The following is a 20,613-nucleotide window of genomic DNA, read 5'->3' on the forward strand; positions in this document are numbered from 1 at the left end:
AATCCTGTAAAGGATAAATGTGTGGAAGGAGATTCTTACTGTACATACTCCCCTGAATACATCCCTGTTACTGCACAAATCACAACTATTTTTTTCAATTATGTTTCCTTGTGTGTGTGTGTGTGTGTGTGTGTGTGTGTGTGTGTGTGTGTGTGTGTGTGTGTGTGTGTGTGTTTGTCCCACTCACGACGTAACACGGCTCACAGTAGGCCTTCTTATCCACGGCGTAGAAGGGTTTGCCTCTCAGCTTGCAGTTGCAGGTCATGCAAATGAAGCAGTCCACATGAAACACCTGATCCATGGCAGTGCAGCCAGTGCCCTCACCAACCACGTTCTCCCCACAGCTCGCACAGCGGCCTGCAAAACACACACACACACACACGCATCATACTCTCTTAAACGCATATTTAAAACCAATGATAGATTACATGGCAGTGCACAAGATCATGAACACAGACGTACAAGATGACATGTCGTAAAAAAAATAAATAAAGAAGAAAAATCTCCTGGAAACAGCTGTACATTTACGAAGTGCTACTGATTAACAGATGCTTTGGCAGATGCTACTTAGCCTTTAGTGCAGAACATCATTCAGAAGTACTCACAGAGAAAAGTCACATTATTGCACAGCCTCTCCACCTACTGTATCATCCCGCAAGATAGAAGAAAGATATGCATCAAAACTCTCACTGGCACCCAGGTGGTGGAATGAACTTTATCTGCCTGTCAGAACAGCTGAGTCATGTGCTAGATACCAAGAAAGACTGAAAATACTGATTGTAATGGATATTTATTTATTTACTTATTTACTGACTTATGTACTTATTTACCCACTTACACAAAGTATATTGCATGTCTTTATTTATTTTATTTTGCACTTATTTACTTATTTATCTATGTACTTTTTTACTTACATTCTTATTTACTCATATACTCCTTTATTTATGTACTTATTTACAGTCCTTTTGTATTTTATTACATATTTACTTACATACTTATTTACTTGTGTATTTATTTGATCACTTATTTATCTAAGTATTTACTTACTTATGTATTTTATTACATATTTACTTGTAAACCTGATTACTTACAGTATTTGCTCATTTATTTACTTGTATACTTATTTACCCACCTACATAAGGTATTTGCTTACTTATGTGCTCACGTACGCATAAATTAAATTTTTTTTCATTTTGTAATTCTTTACTTACTCATTTTTTTACCTGTGTACGTATCTATTTACCTATGTACTTATTTACTCATATACCTCTTTATTTATGTACTTATTTACAGTACTTGTGTATTTTTACTACATATCTACTTAAATACTTATTTACGTGCCTATTTCTTTGAGTACTTGTTTACTTATGTATTTTATTACAGATTTATTTGCTTATTTATTTACTTACATACTCAATTACATATTTACTCATGTACATACATACATATTTATTTACTTGTTTAATTTTCTTGCATACTCTTTACTTACTTATTTACTTACATACTTATTAACTTATGGAGTTATTTCCTTGTGTAATTAATTGGCTATTTACTTGTATACTCATTTACTTGCATATAGTACTTATTTACTGGTGTACTTATTTACTTATATATTTAAATGCATATACACAGTATTTACTTATTTGCTCAAGTACTTAATTACCTACATATTTAATTGCCTATTTACTGACGCTAGTATAAAATATTCACTTCAATGATTGATGAGCCTTTATTATTTGCTTTACTTTCACTGCAAAACCCTTACATTTAAACAAGCTGAAATACTGTCAATAAAGTTTAATGTACTATAAGATAACAATAATTTAAATGTATGTAATCATATACAATCAATATATATTATAACTCTTAGGCTTGAAATAGGAAAAAAATCTCTAAAATGAGTTTAATTATTTACAACTGATTTACTGTCATCTTGAAATATTTAATATATATGACTACTGTATATAGAAGAAATCTTTACTTTCTACGACAACATTTTTATAGAAATCTCTATCATTTAAATTATTGTGCAGTTTTCCACTTAAACACTTTATATTTGCTCATTTTGTATTAAAAATACATTATATGAATATATATTTAAAAAACCTATTATAAGGGAGAGCACTGTGGCCTCACACCTCCAGAGTCAAGGGTTTGAGTCTCGCCTTTGGTGTCTGGAGTTTGCATGTTCTCTAAATGCTTTCCCCCAGGTACCATGGTTTCCTCCTCTAATCCAAAGACATGCAGATTAAACTAACTGGTGTTTCCAAATTGCTCTTAGTGCGTGTGTGCGTGTGCGTGTGCGTGCGCCCTGTAATGGAATGGCACCCTGTCTGGGGTGTAGCCCGCCTCGTGCCCCGAGTCCCCTGGGATAGGAGCTTCAGGCCTCCCGCGAACCTGTACAGAATAAACCGTATAGGGATATGTATCTAATATTTACTTGTGTTTTTATTTCTGTTTTTTTTTTGTTTTTATCTTTACAAAAACAATTTAAATATATTTTCTGTTCACCATGGTCCTGAAGAGTGGGTATTTGAATGACTGCAGCCTTCCTGTCAGTTTGAACCCATCTTGCCCTTCTCCTCTCACTCATAAGTACTGCTTACTACATTTATTTGTTTTCGCACCATTCTGTGTAGCCTCTATAAAGACTAGTATTTTGAAAAAAATGAAAAAAAAAAAAAAAATCAAAACCTTTAATAAAAAAAAAAAAATTCTCAAAACCTTTCTGGCACCCACGACAGCGGTACAGTGAAAATCATGATGACATTTCCGCCTATACTGATGCTGCATGTGAAGATTAACTGACGCTCTTGACCTGTATCTGCATGATTTTAATTCCCTGCACTGCCACTGGGATGAGTCGCTCCCTACCAGGACTGGCTGATTGCACGGATGAAGTGCCTGCCGAACGGACGTGGAGTAGCGCGCAGCCGAAACGAGCGTAGGACGTCCTAACTTCAGCCTTCAGAAGTTCACATCCTCTCTCGGTTTCACAAATAACAAGTTGAATATGAAAGCTTCAAACCAGACAAGTATTAAAAACACTTCATCTGCAAATGATTAATTGATCTTTCAAAACATTTAAAAAAAAAACCTGAATGTTTCCTCCTCTTTTAAAAGATGAATCTGGTGCTGATTATTCTCCACAGAGATCTGATCTAGAATGGTGTCTGATGGATGAAAGAGTTTATAATCAATGTCAAATGAAAACTGAATATGAGGAACACTTCTAAAGTTAGACTGATTTTAATCTCAAGGGAATTTACCCCTTTATAGTGTTGTGATTTTATCCTATTTAAAAAAAAAAAAGGGGTAAAGTGATCGGTTGCCCTACAACTTGAAGAAATTGAAGGCGTTTATTAAGGTCAGTTCTTTTAATATAGTGCGGAGAGAGCTGAAGTTCCCTTCTGGGGAAAAGAAGAGATCGATATGGCGTTACTAACTCAGATGCCATGCACAACAATTTTACAAGAACTACTGCTACAGTACATTATGCATATATGTTTAAGCATTTGATTTATTAATATTACAGTAACCAGTACAACATGCAGAATATGAACTTTTTAAAGGGCACGGTTTTAAAGAATGGAAAACAGACATACTTATCATGCCTTTACATTAATCAACGCCCGCTTCGCTTTCCTTATGACATATCTAATGAATACTAAGTGTCACTTACGTGCCATCAGAGAGCGGCTCTTTTTATCATAAAGGAAACTTTGGAAGTGGAGTCAGTGCAGAGTTTTGTCTCGACTAAAAATCCTGATTGTGTATCGGAACACAAGGCATTCGGATAGCTGACGATATCTTTAACCGACTTTTAGATGTCACCCGATCAATGAGACGGTATCTTTTAACCAATTAACGACACTGCCAATTTAATTAGCAGTATCAGGAAATAATAGGCTTTAGATAACCCTATCATGTGGTGTTTTCTTTTCGACACATCTGAGGACAGACAGAATCGGAAAAGGAAAAAAAAAAAAGAATATTTGAGATATTGTGAATTAATTTGAAACTTCAATTCCACAGTTCTTGAGCTATTTCTCTTTCCCGGGCTGTTTGCATCATTTAAAGCTGCCGTTTGAGGCGATCGCTGAAGTTCAAGCATGTCACTGAGCGGGAGACATGAGCGGGAGCAGGAGGAGCATCAGACGCTCTTCAGTACTTGAGAAGGAAACAAAAATACTGAATTCCTTCCTTTCAGGTTACAAATCAAAGTCTTCGTGAATGAGAACCCTAGTCTTGAAGCCCAAGGTGAATTTACTTCGTCAGTTTATTAAGAGGTAAGATATGAAAAAACACACACACACTTTAGTCTGCCAGGAAAAAAAACTTGAACGAAAAAGAACGAATAAAGAAATTCTTCTTTCAAATCAGGTCTATACACTGAGACGGTCACGCCAAAATTTCTTTGTATTGTTATTATTTTTTTGCCTAATATAATTTTTTAATCGTTATCATTTTGCACTACCTTTTTTGCAATAAGTAGATTAATAAAGCACTCAAGAACACTCTAGGCTGATATACTTTGGGGAAAAAAAATATTCATCAAAATGTCTGAATCTGAATCAAACTTTCTCTTTTTTTTCTCATGTCCATTATAAGGAACTTGATGAGTGGGTTATTTAAATTCATCTTGGAGGACTTCTGTAGGCTTCGATGGTTTTGTTTACCTGGCTATGTTTTTATTATCTAACATCCCCATTTATTTAACAGCAGGAACAAATTTCATTGTTATCATTTTCCCACTCTGATACAGTAAGTGGAACACCTTTGTATGTGTGTGTGCATGTAGGTGGTTTCCATTACAGACTGCTATTCCTAATAGAAATGTCAGGAATAATATTATGATTATATACACTGCCTGATCAAAAAATATATATATAATAATAATTGTACACTCTAAGATTTCATTCAATTCACCTTTAGCTTCGATCACAGCAAACAATGTGGTGTCCAGTTCATGTGTGAAAATGATTCCAGAACCACAACCACACGTTCACAACTTGAAGTCCTGGAATACGTTTGTGACATCAGGGGGAAAAAAACTTCATTGATGTGATAACCTGGTCATTCAGTACATTCCGGTCGTCAGATGACGTAATTTTATTGCCACATAACGTTGCTGACCACCTGAAGGAACCCCAGATCATAACACTACCTCCAGAGGCTTGTACAGTGGCCACTACGCATGATGGTGCATCGCTTCATGTGCTTCACTTCTTACTGTACCTCTGCTCTGGAATAGGGTCAATCAGACCACATGATTATGCTTTCTAGCAATTTAAATGCTCTTACTTTCACTATTAAACACAGCTCTGGTTTTCACTTTTGATTTGTCTAACCATGCAACTTCACCAAGGGTTTATGTGATCTCCGTTCATGATGTTTGATTTTTTCCAAAGTTGGTGGTTCAGGACTATCCTTCCAGGTTTAATAATGTGTTTAACCACTCAATTGAACCCAGATCCAGTCATTTCTAATCTCCAGTTCGATATTTGACCCTTCTGAAATGGTGACTCGAAATACAGTACATACACACCATCATGAGCGCCGTATTTCAAAAAGGGATTTTAAATGTGAGCTGTGAATCTTAAACTGAGGGAAGCTGCAGGCAAAACCTCAGGGAAATTTTCTCATCATACGTAGGTTACTCAGCGAGGCGGCACGGCGGCTTAGTGGTTAGCTACCACTGCTTGTCTTGCATCTCTAGGTTTCAGAGTTTAATTCCTGCCTCTGTGTCTGTATGTATGAAGTTTGCATGTTCTACCCATGCTTGGTGGGTTTCCTCTGGGTACTCTGGTTTCCTTCCACAGTCTGAAGACATACAGTACAGATTAGTCTAACTGGCGTTCCCGAATTGCCTAGTGTGTGAATGAGTGTGCAGTGTAAGTGATGGATTGGTACCCCGTCTGGTGCTCTAACTTTTCTAGGGTAGTCTGTACAAGCGGTATCGACACACGGTGAGTGAGCGAGAGGTTACTCAGCAGTATCCTGTGAGTGTGTATATATGCAGGCATGTGTTATTTAGCAGGTCTGTGCCCCATGGCTGTGAGTGACACTCAGCCTCGGTGGAGTTTTACGTGTGCATGTCTCGAGCTGTCTCCAAAAACGCTCATAATAAAATAAGAAGTCTAAAACATTTTCACTTACTCTTGGCGAAACACGCACAAAGATAGACTCGGTGTGTCAAATCAGTGATTACTGTGCCTGGGCTAGCATGCCTTTTTATACCAGTGATGATACAGTATGATATTGACATACAATATGTACTGTAATACACTACAGAAGCAATTCTTTTGACTTAGTTGCCCTCATGGCCTCCCTGGGGTAGAAAGTAGATCCACATCACATTAACAGACTTTCCCACTGCTTTATCGGTGACCCGCACCGGTGCTCAAAAAACGGCGGGCGATTCTCCATATTAAATCTCCAAACGACTCCTTTGGAAAAAGAACGAGCGGGGAAGAGAAGTTCATTTACACTTTACACAGGCTCGTTTTTCTTTTTTCGCCGTCCCTTTAGAAGCCTCCTCTCTATCAAAACTAAAAAAAAAAAAAGGGAATAAAGAGCAAAAGAGGCGGCGCACGTGGCATGTGAGCCGGAGGAGCATTATTGTGCTTAGGCAGTCTAATTGGATAAAAGAGGAAGATTAAAGCGTTCTTGACTTCGTTCCATAAATAATTGATTTATAATGTGTTCTCAGTGGCAGGGCCGTGCTGCTGTTTGGCAACAGTGGATGCTGTGAGTGACGAGAAGTTCTCACAAGAAGACTCCTCACGCTCCTACTCCATTTCAGGGGGCCATTTCATTTTAAATCCAACAACAAAAATCCATAAAGATGAGCGACTTTCCTTTTTCGGATGAAGAGGCCAAAACTTTTGCTAGTGCCTTTTTTTTCCTTTTTTTTTGAAAGAACAACAGAGTCTGTTCAGCGTTTGCAGTATCTGGAAACAAAGCTGGAGACGAGACTACACGTGTAAACAAATACACCAGCACGCTGAGCACGCAGCGTATTCTTGGCGTGCGAGATGCTTGCTCTTTCAGAAAGGAATGCTTTGCGCTATAAACAATAGCGCATTACTAAAATAGTGGCACTACAGCAAGAGAACACGGTGCATCTTAAAGATGCAGTTCATCCTAGATTTTAGGAACGACGACGATAGGAATTAAAAAAAATTAAAGTAAACCTGCAAAAAAAAAAGGAGACAATTTAAAAACATGTCACCATGGCAAACTCTGCTCCTGAGAATTTACTGCTAAATATATTACAGAGTGGCAAGAAAGGGAGAGAGAAAAAGAGAGAGAGAGAGAGAGGGAGAGAGAGAGAGAGAATTGATGCCGAATTCTTGGTGCTTAATTGTGGCCACAGAACATCATTCTGGATCACTGAGTGTTTAATAGTAGATACGCACCGTCTCATCACATTAGGAGTATAGACGCCAGATATGACATTGCTAACAACTCTAATTGAAGTTTGTTATTTATCTCATTCCTTCCTAAATTGTTTCTGCACTCTGCCTTTTCGTTCTTTCTTTCTTTAGCTGACCAAGGTTACATGCGGCAGTGGAGTAAATGAGCGTGATTAATGCACTTCAGCCTTTCAGTACCTGAAATTCCACTGGAATATCATGTTCAGGTCAACAAACCATGTTGTTTTGCAGGGAGGGAGGTGTGTGAGAGTAAGTCAGAATGAGTGTGTGTGTGTGTGTCTTTATAGGAACTGTATCTGACTTAGTTACAGTATAAGTGTATATATATATATATATATATATATATATATATATATATATATATATCCATCGATTTTACAGGATGCCCACAGGGACGACTGCAGTGGGCTCCGAGCCACCTCAGCCGGGATCGTCATTCACAGTGATGTGTCTCTTTTTTTTTTTTTATGTTTGCACCATTAAGATGCTTTACTGCAACTAAGACTAAGAGTCTCATCACCATACTGTAAATGTACATATACAGTTTACTGTTCTGTTAATGTTTCGCATATGCCAGTTAGGAAGCTACAGTTAAAGGACAGGGTCAGTCAGGATACAGTGCCCCTGGAGCAGATAGGGTTAAAGGCTCAACAGTGGAAGCCTGGTGGTGCTGGGCTTCAAACCCGTGACCTTCTGATCAGTAACCCAGTAACCCACAGTTTTAACCTACTGAGTCACCACTGCCCTGTTCTTGTGTTTAAATGATGTGGAAAGAAGTGCAATCATGCATTTAAATCGATTGTTTATTAATGTTTTGGCTGACAGATTACAATTCTGCGAGAGCTATACGTGCACGTGTGTGTTTGAGAGAAAGAGAGACAGAAAATATCTAGTGTAGTTGCACAGAAGGACTTAAGGATTATGACAGTACATGTATTGGTCATTTAATACACAGCCATGAGGAACACTCTGTGTATGTGTGTGTGTGTGCTCTTTCTGTGATTACGACTCGCAGCCAATAAAATGATTCCGATTTTGATTCATCCACATAAGACCTGGATTGAGGGTTTAATAAAGCTTGAAATCCCACAGGTCGCCGATACAATCGGCAGCTAATATAAAGTACACTATAAATAAATAAGCCTGATAAATAAGATGCTGCCTGTTTAGAGTGTTTTCATATACTTCATAATTAACTCAATAATAGTGTTCATAGTCTTGGAATTCCCAACTGCAAGAACGAAAAAAAGAAAAGAAAAAAAAAAACAAAAAAAAACAAGCACAAGTTTTTCTTGTTGCTTTCTTTTTAAGAACTGACAGAAAGCTAAACTCTGTTCTTGGCAGATAAATCAGTCAGCCCTCGCCTCTTGACACACCGCTTCGGAGTAATAATTCTCTCGGCAACAGTTTGTAGTGTCGACTAAACAAAGGTGTCCAATGGGAACCCGAAACAACACCAGTGCAGCAACAATAAATCATGTTTGCAGCTCCAAAAGGAGACTCGCAGACCTCGGTCCTGGACTGAATTACAATGTCTGTGAGGATTCCTTATTGAAAAATCACATTTAACCTCCGTCTTGGATTGATCTATACCCCGAGAACAAGCACGATGCGCTGTGTATTTAGACAAGAATTGGTTTCAGGTGCAGGAGCCCCGGGAATCCTCGATACTAACTCATTTTATCCACTCACTCTTCATCACCTATGCAACTTAATAAAAGACAAGATGGAGTGGGCGAGTGTACTCGGGTCATACCTTAAGCTTACCCCTTCCATAAGGGCAACACCAGACGTCCACTGGTAGTAACAGCACTGTATTAGAATGTACAAGGTTGGCCTTGCTTCATCTGCATATATGGCCGTGAGAGTTACAGTAATTACTCAGTAGACTGGGCATGAATAGCATTGCATACTGCAGGGATGGTTCAATACATTAACCTGGAATTAACTGTTGAAGTGTGATGTTATGGTTGAGCATTAGCCAAAAGATAGCAAGGGCTGCGGTAACTTTGATCACGTATTCAGGTTTTTAGACCTTTTCCGGCCCTTGCCGGCGTGAGAGTAGAGCAGAGGCGTGATCGACAGTATACAGTAAGGGAGCAGAAAGAAATAATAATAAAAAAAAAAAAAAAAACAAGAAGGAAAACACTTTCACATATGCATGTTTTCTTGATAATAAAAAGGTCTGATCAACGTGATATCGCTTTCAAATTAATGTAACTGGGATGCAACGTAAAAGGAAAAAGGGAAGCTATAAAAATGCTTTTGACATCATGACCTGTATCATGAACACATGCCAGTTAGGTTAAATTATGTTCCTAAATTGTCCATAGTGTGTAAATGGATTGATTGGCACCCCAATCCAAGGGTGTAAGTCTCCTGAGATCAAAGTGCCAATCCCCCTGCGACTCTGAATACAGGATTAAGAGGTATAGACGGTGAGCTAGTGCGAGTGAATATACTTCCTCTACTGTATTAATGGTACCCAGGATGATCAGTATGAGTACCACTCAAACAGTGGATGAGATACGCTTGAGGCTTTGCCCTGGATGATGGTAACCGGTTGTATTTGTCTAGTTTCTGAAGAAGCAAGAAGTTCCTGAAGGCGTTTCATCTTAACCTTACGCAGAGGTGATAGTTCGCAGGAAAAGTCTGTTCCGACTAGAAATTCTATTGTGTGGTGATGAACCAGGCGCTTGGCCAGGGCCCAGTATTGGCTGGATTTAAGTTTGATTAGCCATGATGAGCTATGAATACAAACGAATACAAATTCTACGCAGAAGCTTCCGAATGCCGAACAGAAACACATTTTTAAGGCGTAACATTATGAAAAATCTGCCGAATTCAGTTCCTCCAAACCCACTTTACACACGCTTACACCAGTCTCGAAACACCGCAAGCGCTAATTAATCGGAAATCGCGGGGTTTTAGAAGCCCAGTGCACCCACATGCTCGCAGATACTCAATATCTGAAAATCATCCCAAACGATTAAACACTCTTAATGGTTATCTAGTGCACAGTTTAGATTTCCTTTACAGAATCACAAGTATGAACAGGGACACATAAACCAGGGATAAACCTCTCCTAACCTATTTAAACAATTCGCCTGTATATTCTGGGTCTTGACCTAGTACAGTTTCAGTGCTGAAACAAAGCCCCTTTCATTCTTCATCAACTTTTCATGACAAAGTATCTTATAAATTATGCGAGCACCTCTAGCTGACATTAAGCTGGGAAGAAGGTGGAGATTCCCGAATCCCTCTCACATTGCCTCGCAGACAAAAGCACCAACTCCAGTCTCCAGACGTCCTGAAAAGGGGAGCTTGTCCAACGATTGTGCATCTTTTAGGGGCTGTCAAAATGTCCTCTGTCATCTTTTGAATCATAAAAATCTTAAGAATCTAAGAAATTTGAAAATGGAACTCGCATACGGAATATCAGAGAAAAGTCTCGTGATAACTCCCTCAAAGTCAATCAGAAATCCAATGAATCCGGAGTTAATTTAAAATAATATATCAAGTTGGAAATATTAATTAGTCAGAAAACCAGAGAAAGTTTTAATGTTGAGTTCATTTATTTATAAATGGTACACTGCACCTGAAGAACTAGATTATTCATCGCCTTGTCCCGCTTTAGCTCCTTAGAAACACTCGCTTGCTACGCTGTTGAACTTCACGCGTCTCGGCTCAAACGCCTCAACTGTCACGGCAGATAATTTTTTTTTCATTTGATACATAATCGATGTACAAGCCATGTATATTTCTCTAATTTGTTCTCATTTGTTCTCACAGCCTTGCCCTCTAATAATATTCATAAGCATAGCAGTTCTCCCCTCGCACCACGGCGAGCTCTAAGGCGAAGCGTTCGTCAGGAGACCTTGAAGCCTCGGCTTAAGCTGTAGAAGCTACTACGGTTTTATTCTTCCATTTGAACAGCACCTCATCAAAGTCGCTAACGCCATCGATGAAACTTGGTTAGAGGAGGACAAAGAACGATTCTTTTTGAGAAACAGACTGGCCTCGGATCACAATTCATCTGCTTAATTATTAGCCTTGAGGATACCTTTCAACTCTTGTCCCACTTCCACCCACATGCCTTCAAAAAAAAAAAAGCTTTGATTATGTAAACCTATGCTCTGGAGTTTTCTTTGCTCAGTCCTAGCTGAGCTGTTGGGGTCTCGGGAAAGGAGGATCGTTGCCACTATTGTGGGATGTAATGAGTAAATGAATGAAGAGTACATTTCTTTCACTGCCTTTTTACTCCCTGTAATGTGACTAATGACCGGTGAGGAGAGTTTACATGATCATCAAGCTCAAATTTATTAAAACCTGTCCAGTTAAATTTAGAATTTAAAGGTCAACATCTACTGGCTGTCATGCTAATTGATTTAGCTAGCCGTCTTTGCACGAGGCGAATCAATACACTAATACTTTGGGGTTGACTTTAAGTTTATTATGAGCAGTGTTGGATATGTTACTCAAAAAAAAAGTTAACTACTACAAATTACTACTTTAAAATTGTAATTTGATTACATTACTGATTATTACATGTAAAACGTAATCAAATTATTAATTACGTTACTTTTAAGTTACTTTAAAAACATCTGTCACGGCGTGCGCCTGTGATGGGCGTGCGCCTCAACCTGTTTACGCTCCTCGCTCACTCCGTAGGCTCCCTACCCCCAGGTGCGTGAGGGGCGAGGCCGCTAGTTCGGGCCAGCTGGCGCTAATTAATGTTAATGAATCTCAGGCTTTCTCTGCGTAAAAATTTTTTCACTCCTTTCCCCGTAAGACCTCGCCTCGTGTCCGTGGTGCCGCCCGAGCAAAAAAAAAAAAAAAAAAGAAGCGAAGTCGTTACATCAAATGTATAACTATAAAGCTCTCCGACGATTGATTACAGCGCATGCGCGTTAACTGATGCCGCCGCGCAAAACGTGATTTTTCAATTCAATTCAATTCAATTTTATTTGTATAGCGCTTTTAGCAATTTTTATTAAGTTTCATTCCATTTCAATCATTAAGTTTGTATGAAATGTGAATTTGTATGAATCAAAATGGTCAGTTTGATTTTTAAATGCATTTTGATTAATTTTTATTTGTAACGCTGGTAATGTTATCGATATTGGTAACTGTAATCAGAAAAAGTAATTAGATTACAGTAACACGTTATACCCAACTCTGATAAAGAGTGGAATTAAGGAATTGACGCTTTTCTGGGATGACTTGGCATACAACATGTATTAAAACATATTCTTAAAAAAAATAAAATAAAAATACAGTGCAAATTACAAATTACAGTGCTTATACAAATTTGAGGCTTGTGACAATGTGACAGCTATCAATGGCCAAGAGCCAATAGATCAAAACTGGCCATGCTGTCTGGATAAAAGGGATGACATACTCGCTCCCCTGTCAATCACAGAAACCGGTCATGGGTGGTTGAGGGTCGATATCACTTTCCTGAGCGAGTGTATTATGCCACCCTCTGATGCAGTTTAAACAGCCGGATAAAAATATGAGTTCGCCTGGCTTTAGTGTCTCTGGGGAAAGCATGCTAGCCTTCATCCTTAGTGGTTATTAGCTACCATATAATAGTAACTGGGTTGAATGGGAATCGCAGTTGGTGAGAAAAAAAAAAAAGGGGGGGGGGGGGGGCTTGGGGATAGAGTACAGGGTGATTAACGCAAAACAGGCCCCGAATATAATTAGCTAGGATGAAGCAACGTACGATGTGCTCCTCATACGTATATGTGTCTTTGAACACGCTGGGATGATTGTAAGGCTGCTGCTGAGGTTATTACATAAAGGAAGGTTACTTCCAGCAAGATGGAGCAACATCGGAAAGAAGCATGGTAGAAATCGAGTCCTCCTTCGGCAACAGGGTAATTTGGTCACCACACTCACCGGATCTGACACCACCAGACTTCTTCCCTTTGGGTATGCTCGAAGGAAAAGTCTACTGCAACAAGCCTTGTACTGTGGAAGATTTGAAGGCAAACATCCAATGTGAAATTACTGCTATCCCACGCACCCCCACACCCCTTCCCCCCCAACACGTCCAGTATATTCAGGAACATGGCGCGCCGTGACGAAATGTGTCTGGCAGAAAACGAAGATCACTTCCAGCACGGCATATAATGCAATCGATTACACATACGTCAAGTTCAGATTGCTTCATCATAGCGAGGGTTATTACAGAATATTCTGGGCCTCTTTCGAATGAATCACCTACAAGCTACTTCAAATATCTAGTTACGGTGTGAAGTTATTATTATTAGTAGTAATAAAATTAGTAGAAGTAAGTTTTTAACTAATCAGGACAAAGCTAATGAAATGTATCAGATAAAAAAAAAATTGAATATAGCAAAAGCACACTGTATACAGTACTGAGCAAAAGTATTCGATGATGCTGAAAGGTTGATACAAATGAGAGGGGAAATGAGGCTGCTGCTGAGGTTATTACATAAACAACCAATTTTTTATTGTATCTTTACACACTTTGCAGCCTGTTGCCATAAACATTTCTTCCCGTTTCCTTCATTTAGTCTACATCATTTAATTTCATATGAGGAAATAAGGGGTTGCTTAAGACCTTTGCACAGTTTACAATGCTGTCTTGCTGACCTACTGCATCTAAGAGGCTTACACACAGTCCTAAGTCTTGACATTTACTGCTTCTACTTCACCTTCTGACATGTACAACCATGTTTGAAATTTGGTCTCTCCTCAATCATAGTGTCAGAAATATGACCAGACATAAGTGGTTGTTGCTTAAAGGCTCAGAGCACCGATTCAATCATCCAGGTCATTGAAACAGTCATTCAAGGCAAATGAACTTGTGATTTTATCTTAAAAATGATTTTCAAATCAGCTGAGTGTTTTCATCAGTTCTTCAAACGTCCTCAGCGGAGACATAGATGAATACCAGAACATCTTTTGTCCTGACTTACCCTCATATGTGGCACCATGTCATTATCAATCTAGTCCATGTCATTTTTCTCTGGTTGAAATAATTTTTAAAATTTTTTGATAAAAAAAAAAAAGAATAAAAAGTAAGAAAGAGGGAGCAAAAGAGCATTCGGTTACGAGCCAGTAGATTAAGAGCTCCTTTATGGCCTAGAGCTCTTGCCTGGGTTTAACCATTCGCCTAAAGCAGTCATGTCTTAAACCTTTTCTTTTTCTTATCTTTGCAGCAGCAATCCCACTGAAGTCTTTTATCTTTTCCTAATTTAGTGTGACCATGCCAGGAGAATGAAGCTCAGTCATTCGTTTAAGACCATACATGCCATTTTGGCCCATTTATGGCCTGGTGGCCTAGGATGCTTTTTTAAAATCCTTTGGCCAAAAAAGAGTTGGCCAATACTGGCAATGTATGTCCAGTATACTGTATACACTACTGCTCAAAAGTTTGGGAACACTTTTTAAACTTCATGATCAAAAGGCATCCAAAATATGCAATCATATTTGAACTAGAACAGTTGATATTGAGATGTATCTGCTACTTATGCTCTGTAAAGCCTACATAACAGCTCTAATCAGGTACTGTAAGTTTTGGTCTTGCTTTCCTGGGAAGGTCTTCATGAGAGTCAGTTTAATCAGGGTGCTTGATGGGTTTTGCAAATGCACTTGACATTATTTGGGTTTTAACAGTGGACAAAAACATATTATTGTAATAATAATCTATTGCTGTAATTCAAAATGTAGCTTAACAGAAATAAGAGGCAGTTTCATCATGGTGGTTGATGGGTTTTGCAAACGCACTTGACAATACTGTTCTTGCAAGAATTGTTTCAGAAAGGATGACCTCTGGGTCTTAAAATAACAACTGACTGTTGTTGTTACATAATTACCTAATTACATATGTGTTATTTTATAGTTTAGAAATTCCCAGTTTTGTTTCAGAATGTAAAAAATAAATAAGTAGACAAAAACAAAGAAATCTGCAAGTGATCCCAAACTTTTGCGTGGTAATGTATGTGGTCATGGTATACATTAATAGTTACATATTTTTTTATTATGATTATTTTTTTATTTATCATTATTATTATTTTTACTGATTTTTTTTGTTGGGGATTTATCCAGATTTTCTCCCTAATTGAAATTTTACTTTTACAGTACTACTTGACAAGACTTGGTCACACTGTCACAAGTATCAACGAGTGTGATGCCTCTGATGGATCTGATGGAGTTAGTATGAAATCTGAAGCTTTAGAAACTGATCTATTGGAATAGATTTTACCAGTTGGATCCAGTTGGTGACACAAGGAAAGGGATCTCCAGATCTTAAACGACTAAAGCACAGCTGCATTGCTCTGTTTAGGCAGCCTTGAAGTAAGGGCTTAATCCTACCGGTCACTTACAGCAGGTTATCACATGGCATTGTGGGTAATGAAAGTGAAATCAACATGAAAAAAAGAGCAACACGCCAATAAAACAAGTTAAAACTAGACTGTCTTTAATACAAAATAAATCTTGAATGTCACTGAATCTCAAATTATTATATATATATATATATAAATAAATGTAGAGTGTGTATCATCCCAAATGAGAAAATAGTGCTCTACAATGCGGGTTAGAGAGACAAGTACTGTAGGTATCATGTATGCACTTAAAGACCAGCAGCATTATCAGCAACAGTGGCAACAGATTTAAATGGTCCCTATCTACTACACGCATAATACTCCTGATGGTTTTAAAAAAAAAAAAAAAAGAAAAAAGAAAAAAAAAGGCATCGTGCTTCTCTTCCGTCATTTAATGGAAAACACTATAATGGAAGCTCAAATTGCAAGGCGAGCAAAAGTGATTACGCCGACACATGCACTTCACCGCATTTGTCAGGGTTAAGTTCACTTCTGCAAAGTAACAAATGCACCTGTTTCTCAAATGGAAAAGAAGAAGCCTCTTCCCATCTCTCCATGCAAATGAGCCTGGCCAGGGTCTGAGACAAGCCACATCCTTATTTCAAATACCTAACAATAATTTAATAATATTCACTCGCACAGACCAGCCGCACATGCACAAGAAGAAAAAAAAAGAAAAAAAATTGTGTTTTTATACACAAGATGATCTCTATATAAACAGAGAGAAATGGGATGAATCATAAATGATATGTCGGCGTTGCACGCAGGGGGGGATTCCGGTACGTGTAAGCGGAAGTGACTATGACTGGTACTTGACTGACCATCATGTTATTTTGAGGATTTCCCTAAAAACAAGGTTCGCTCACTGCAAGTGTGGAAAGTTTGTTCTAATTTTCATGAAGTGAGAATAGTGAAAGATGAAGGAAGTGTGAGGCTTACTGACCGAAGTATTCCTCTGACGGTGGGTGGTTCATGTCGAATAGCATCTTCTTGGTCAGTCTGTCCAACTCTTCCTCTGGGTGAGCACTGGACGGACCTGGAGCCTGAATCACAGAGGAGACATGTTTACACAATAGTACAAAAAAAAAAAAAAGTCTTTCTTACACACACACACAAGCCTTTATTTAGAATCCATGTCCTGTTTAAACAACGTTTTTTTAAATGACTGCATCATCATGTGTTATTGTCTCGTAATGATTTAAACCTTGTACTGGCTCAGCCTGCATAAACCATGGTTTCCGCAGTCAGGGACAATTTTCTTATTTTTATGATGAATAATCAGATATAAATTATGTTAATTTTTTTAAATATGACATTTATTTTCAGTAGCTTAAAGAACTTTCCTTTAAAAAAAAAAGGAAAAATACTTAAGCAATATATTGAATAAAACAAGCATATGTGTCATTCTCTAAGAGTTAATGTTCAGTATAAAGCCACAGGGTCAAACAAAATGCGCTCACATGCACTGTTTGTCAAGTTATTTCCATCTCAAGGGAGTGACCATTAGTGGTTATGGAACAGTGTGTTGACCCAGAGGTGACCACACACACGCACACACACATATATATATATATATATATATATATATATATATATATACAGTATATATAGACATCCATAATAACTAGTCCCTACATACACGTACTTTCATCTCCTGCTATTGCGTCAATCTTAGAATGGAACATCACAAACGTCTTGGGCACATGCAACAATATGGAATAAGCAAAAGATGCTTTTGAAAACATTTCTGCATAAAGAGCAATAAAGAATAATAAAATAAACAGTTAATATTTGGGGTAAAAACTAATTTCTTAAAATCAGGAGTTTTAGACACAGATTTGTGCAGTTAAGAAAAGAAAACAGTTGTTAGGTTTTACTGAGTTTGCTGGAGAATATGAGTTCATCTGGTAACTTTGTCGCACTCTCTATTTTTATGCAAATCCCAGGAGCGTACATTAGGTTTTTGTTTCCATCAGAAAACTGGTCTGTCTTGTACTATATATCTTTTTTCTTTACAGCCATGAATAAATTCTCTTGTAATGTTTTTTTTTTTGTTATATATGGAAATACTGCATGATTTTGCACATACTGTAATTATGCAGACATGATAAACATATATAACAAAATTGGTACAGCATATAATATGGTGCCTAAGACTTTCGCACAGTACCGTGTATATATATATATATATATATATATATGATTTTAACTCCAAAAAGGAAAAGAGAATTTGAATAAACAGTGTAGAATTGAATGTAATCATTCTTTTCCCCTCAAGTGTATCGCTCGGTGAGGCTGTAAAAGTGCGAGTACTGTTTACAGCGCACAAAAATAACACATGGAACACCATCACCCTGGAACAGAAGCCGGAATGCTCCCTTTGGTAAACCGATGAATCCCCTTTTACACTTTCTCTCTGCTCTTCCTCTCCCTCTTGATCCAAGCAGAGCTGCGGCAAGATTCGTCTCTTCCCTCATATAGACAAGCTCTTGTTCATGTGGTTTGGACAATGTTGATACATTAAGTTGCATTTCTCAACTATGTAGCAGATTGACTTTATAACTCTATCGACTTTACTGACTTTAAATAAATATAATGGGCTCAAATTAAGCAGAAAACTTAATCACATTTATTTTTGCAGTAGGGTATGGCACCATGCTCGTCAAAGTGATTTAAATAAACCTAGACTGAAGTAGATGCATCTCTCCCTTGCAAAGCACTTTAAATGGCGAAATCTCATTTTTATTAATGTGCGAGATTCCCAGACGGGCAGATGATTACAGTTTGGAGCAGTGTGTTAAAGCTCTCAGTTACTGATCGGAAGGTCGGCGGTTCAAGCTCCACCTCCAACAGATTGCCGCTGTTGGGCCCTCGAGCAAGGCCCTTGACCCTGTCAGCTTCAGGGGCGCTGTGATAATGGCTGACCTCAGCCTACTAACAAGAAGCTGGGATATGCAAAGAATAAAGAACGTCACTGTGCAGTAATATACGTGTGACATATAAGGGCTAAACTGAACTTAACTGAACTTAATTGCTCATGGGTCATTTCATTTTTGTGGTAATTGCAGGTACTGACGTTAAAAAGAGAACTTGTTTGTTTAGGAAAGGTAAATGATAGGTTTCTGCATAAAGCACGGCATTCACGGATTACCCAAGGCATAACTACAGACTGAAGAGGTATTAGGGAGTAACATGAGAGCTACAGTACAGTACGCACATGGGGTGGAGCCTGCAGAAAACAAACGTGTGTATTAATGTTTTATGTTTCTCATTTTGCATAAGTGAAGAGCCGAATGAAGTCTTGTGCCACAGTGAGATTTTAATGTTTGGGCTGAAATCACTAATATGTTCAGCACCAGTCAATAGTTTAGCAGTCAACAAATTTGGATTTATTTTTCTGCATTTCTGCATATTTCAAAACTATAAAATAGCAGATAAAATTAGACATAAATAACAACAGTCAGGTGTTTTTTTTTTTAAAGACGTCAGCTGTTCTGGAATTGTTCTTGCAAGAACAGTATTATGTAAGTGCATTAAAAAAACTTCAAGCACCATGATGAAACTGGCTCTCATGAAACCCTGCCGGGAACGCAGGACCAAAACTTACCTCTGCTGCAGAGGAGAAGCTCACTTAGGTTACTGCATGTTTTGGATGCATACTGTACAGCATTGTTTTACGATGTAGAAAGAAATAGAAATCAGGCAAAACAACGGAATTAGAGGGTGTGTACAAACTTTTGACTGGTAGTGTACATGCTTTTAAATGCACTTAAAATAGAATGGATGAGTATTTTAGGCCATCAGTAAATATACTGTATTAATGCAACAGTTAATTAATTATATTGTCCCTGTCAGGTTTTAATTAAACCATAATCTAATAAAAAAAGACACTGCTTATTTTAAGGACAGAATATTATATACAGTAACTATCTATATACTGATAGCAAAAAGTTTAATAAGGACTCTCATCATTTTTGCTTGTAGTACTATGTACAAATTTCCTTGAGTGTTGAAAGTAAAACAGTCCCTTTACATCAGTAACATCGTAACACTGTAATCTAACTTCAATATGGAAGTACAGTACATACTGTAGAAATTTAAAGGACAGTTTGTCAAATGTTCAGTATGAGACTGATCATCTCATATCCGACATGTCATTTGTATAACTAAGGGGTTTGATGGAACGGTCTACAGAGAGGCAATCACACAAACTGTTTCCTGTACGTTAGGATATCAGTGATCACCTGGCTGTCTGGATTTCCCTACAGAAGTTATTTGACTGATGGTTATTTGCTGTGACTGGTTGGCTCACTTTCTGCCTAGCCGCCAGAGCTCATGCAACTGTCCAGATAATCCAAGGTTCTTTGCGGTTGATGGATCTACTAGTTACCGGTGCAAGTGCCAGGGCGGATGATTATAAGGCTGTAAGTCAACCTGGACACAGCTCTATGAAATAAAGCGCTAATCATAAGCTCTCACCTCCTGGTCTCCAACAGGGGCTTTGTAATCAGGATCACCCCAGAATGCAATTTACAACACCCTAGTCTCTCAATCAAACTTTCTGCTTCTCTGTCGCCAGTGCACTCGTTTCATCACCCTACACCTACAAATGCATCCGATTCTTTTGTTAATAACTCTATGACTGCATAACAAGTTTGTCTTTTATGTGTTAATTAAGAAAACGGCACTTAACGCTTTATCTTTTAATAATTTGGGGCTATGCCTTTATGAGAAGTTTGCAACTTATTTTCTTTCAGTAGAGAAGTTCTGCTTTATTCCTACAAACAACACATAGTTGAAAGTTTACAATACTC

General features: G+C 38.0%; 1 protein-coding gene across 6 annotated transcripts in view; it reads right to left on the bottom strand.

Moving 5' to 3' along the window:
- Positions 1-20,613, bottom strand: part of lpp (LIM domain containing preferred translocation partner in lipoma) — a 219,919-nt gene that overhangs the window by 23,088 nt on the left and 176,218 nt on the right. For all 6 annotated transcript variants that reach the window (XM_053498230.1, XM_053498224.1, XM_053498227.1 and 3 more), the window contains 2 exons: positions 16,743-16,842; positions 188-357 (listed from right to left, as the gene is read on the bottom strand). In XM_053498230.1, the coding sequence (XP_053354205.1) occupies positions 188-357; positions 16,743-16,842 (270 nt within the window). The remainder of the gene's footprint in view (positions 1-187; positions 358-16,742; positions 16,843-20,613) is intronic.

The sequence above is a fragment of the Clarias gariepinus genome, chromosome 6 (genome assembly GCF_024256425.1).
Source record: "Clarias gariepinus isolate MV-2021 ecotype Netherlands chromosome 6, CGAR_prim_01v2, whole genome shotgun sequence".
In the NCBI taxonomy this organism is placed as follows: Eukaryota; Metazoa; Chordata; class Actinopteri; order Siluriformes; family Clariidae; genus Clarias; species Clarias gariepinus.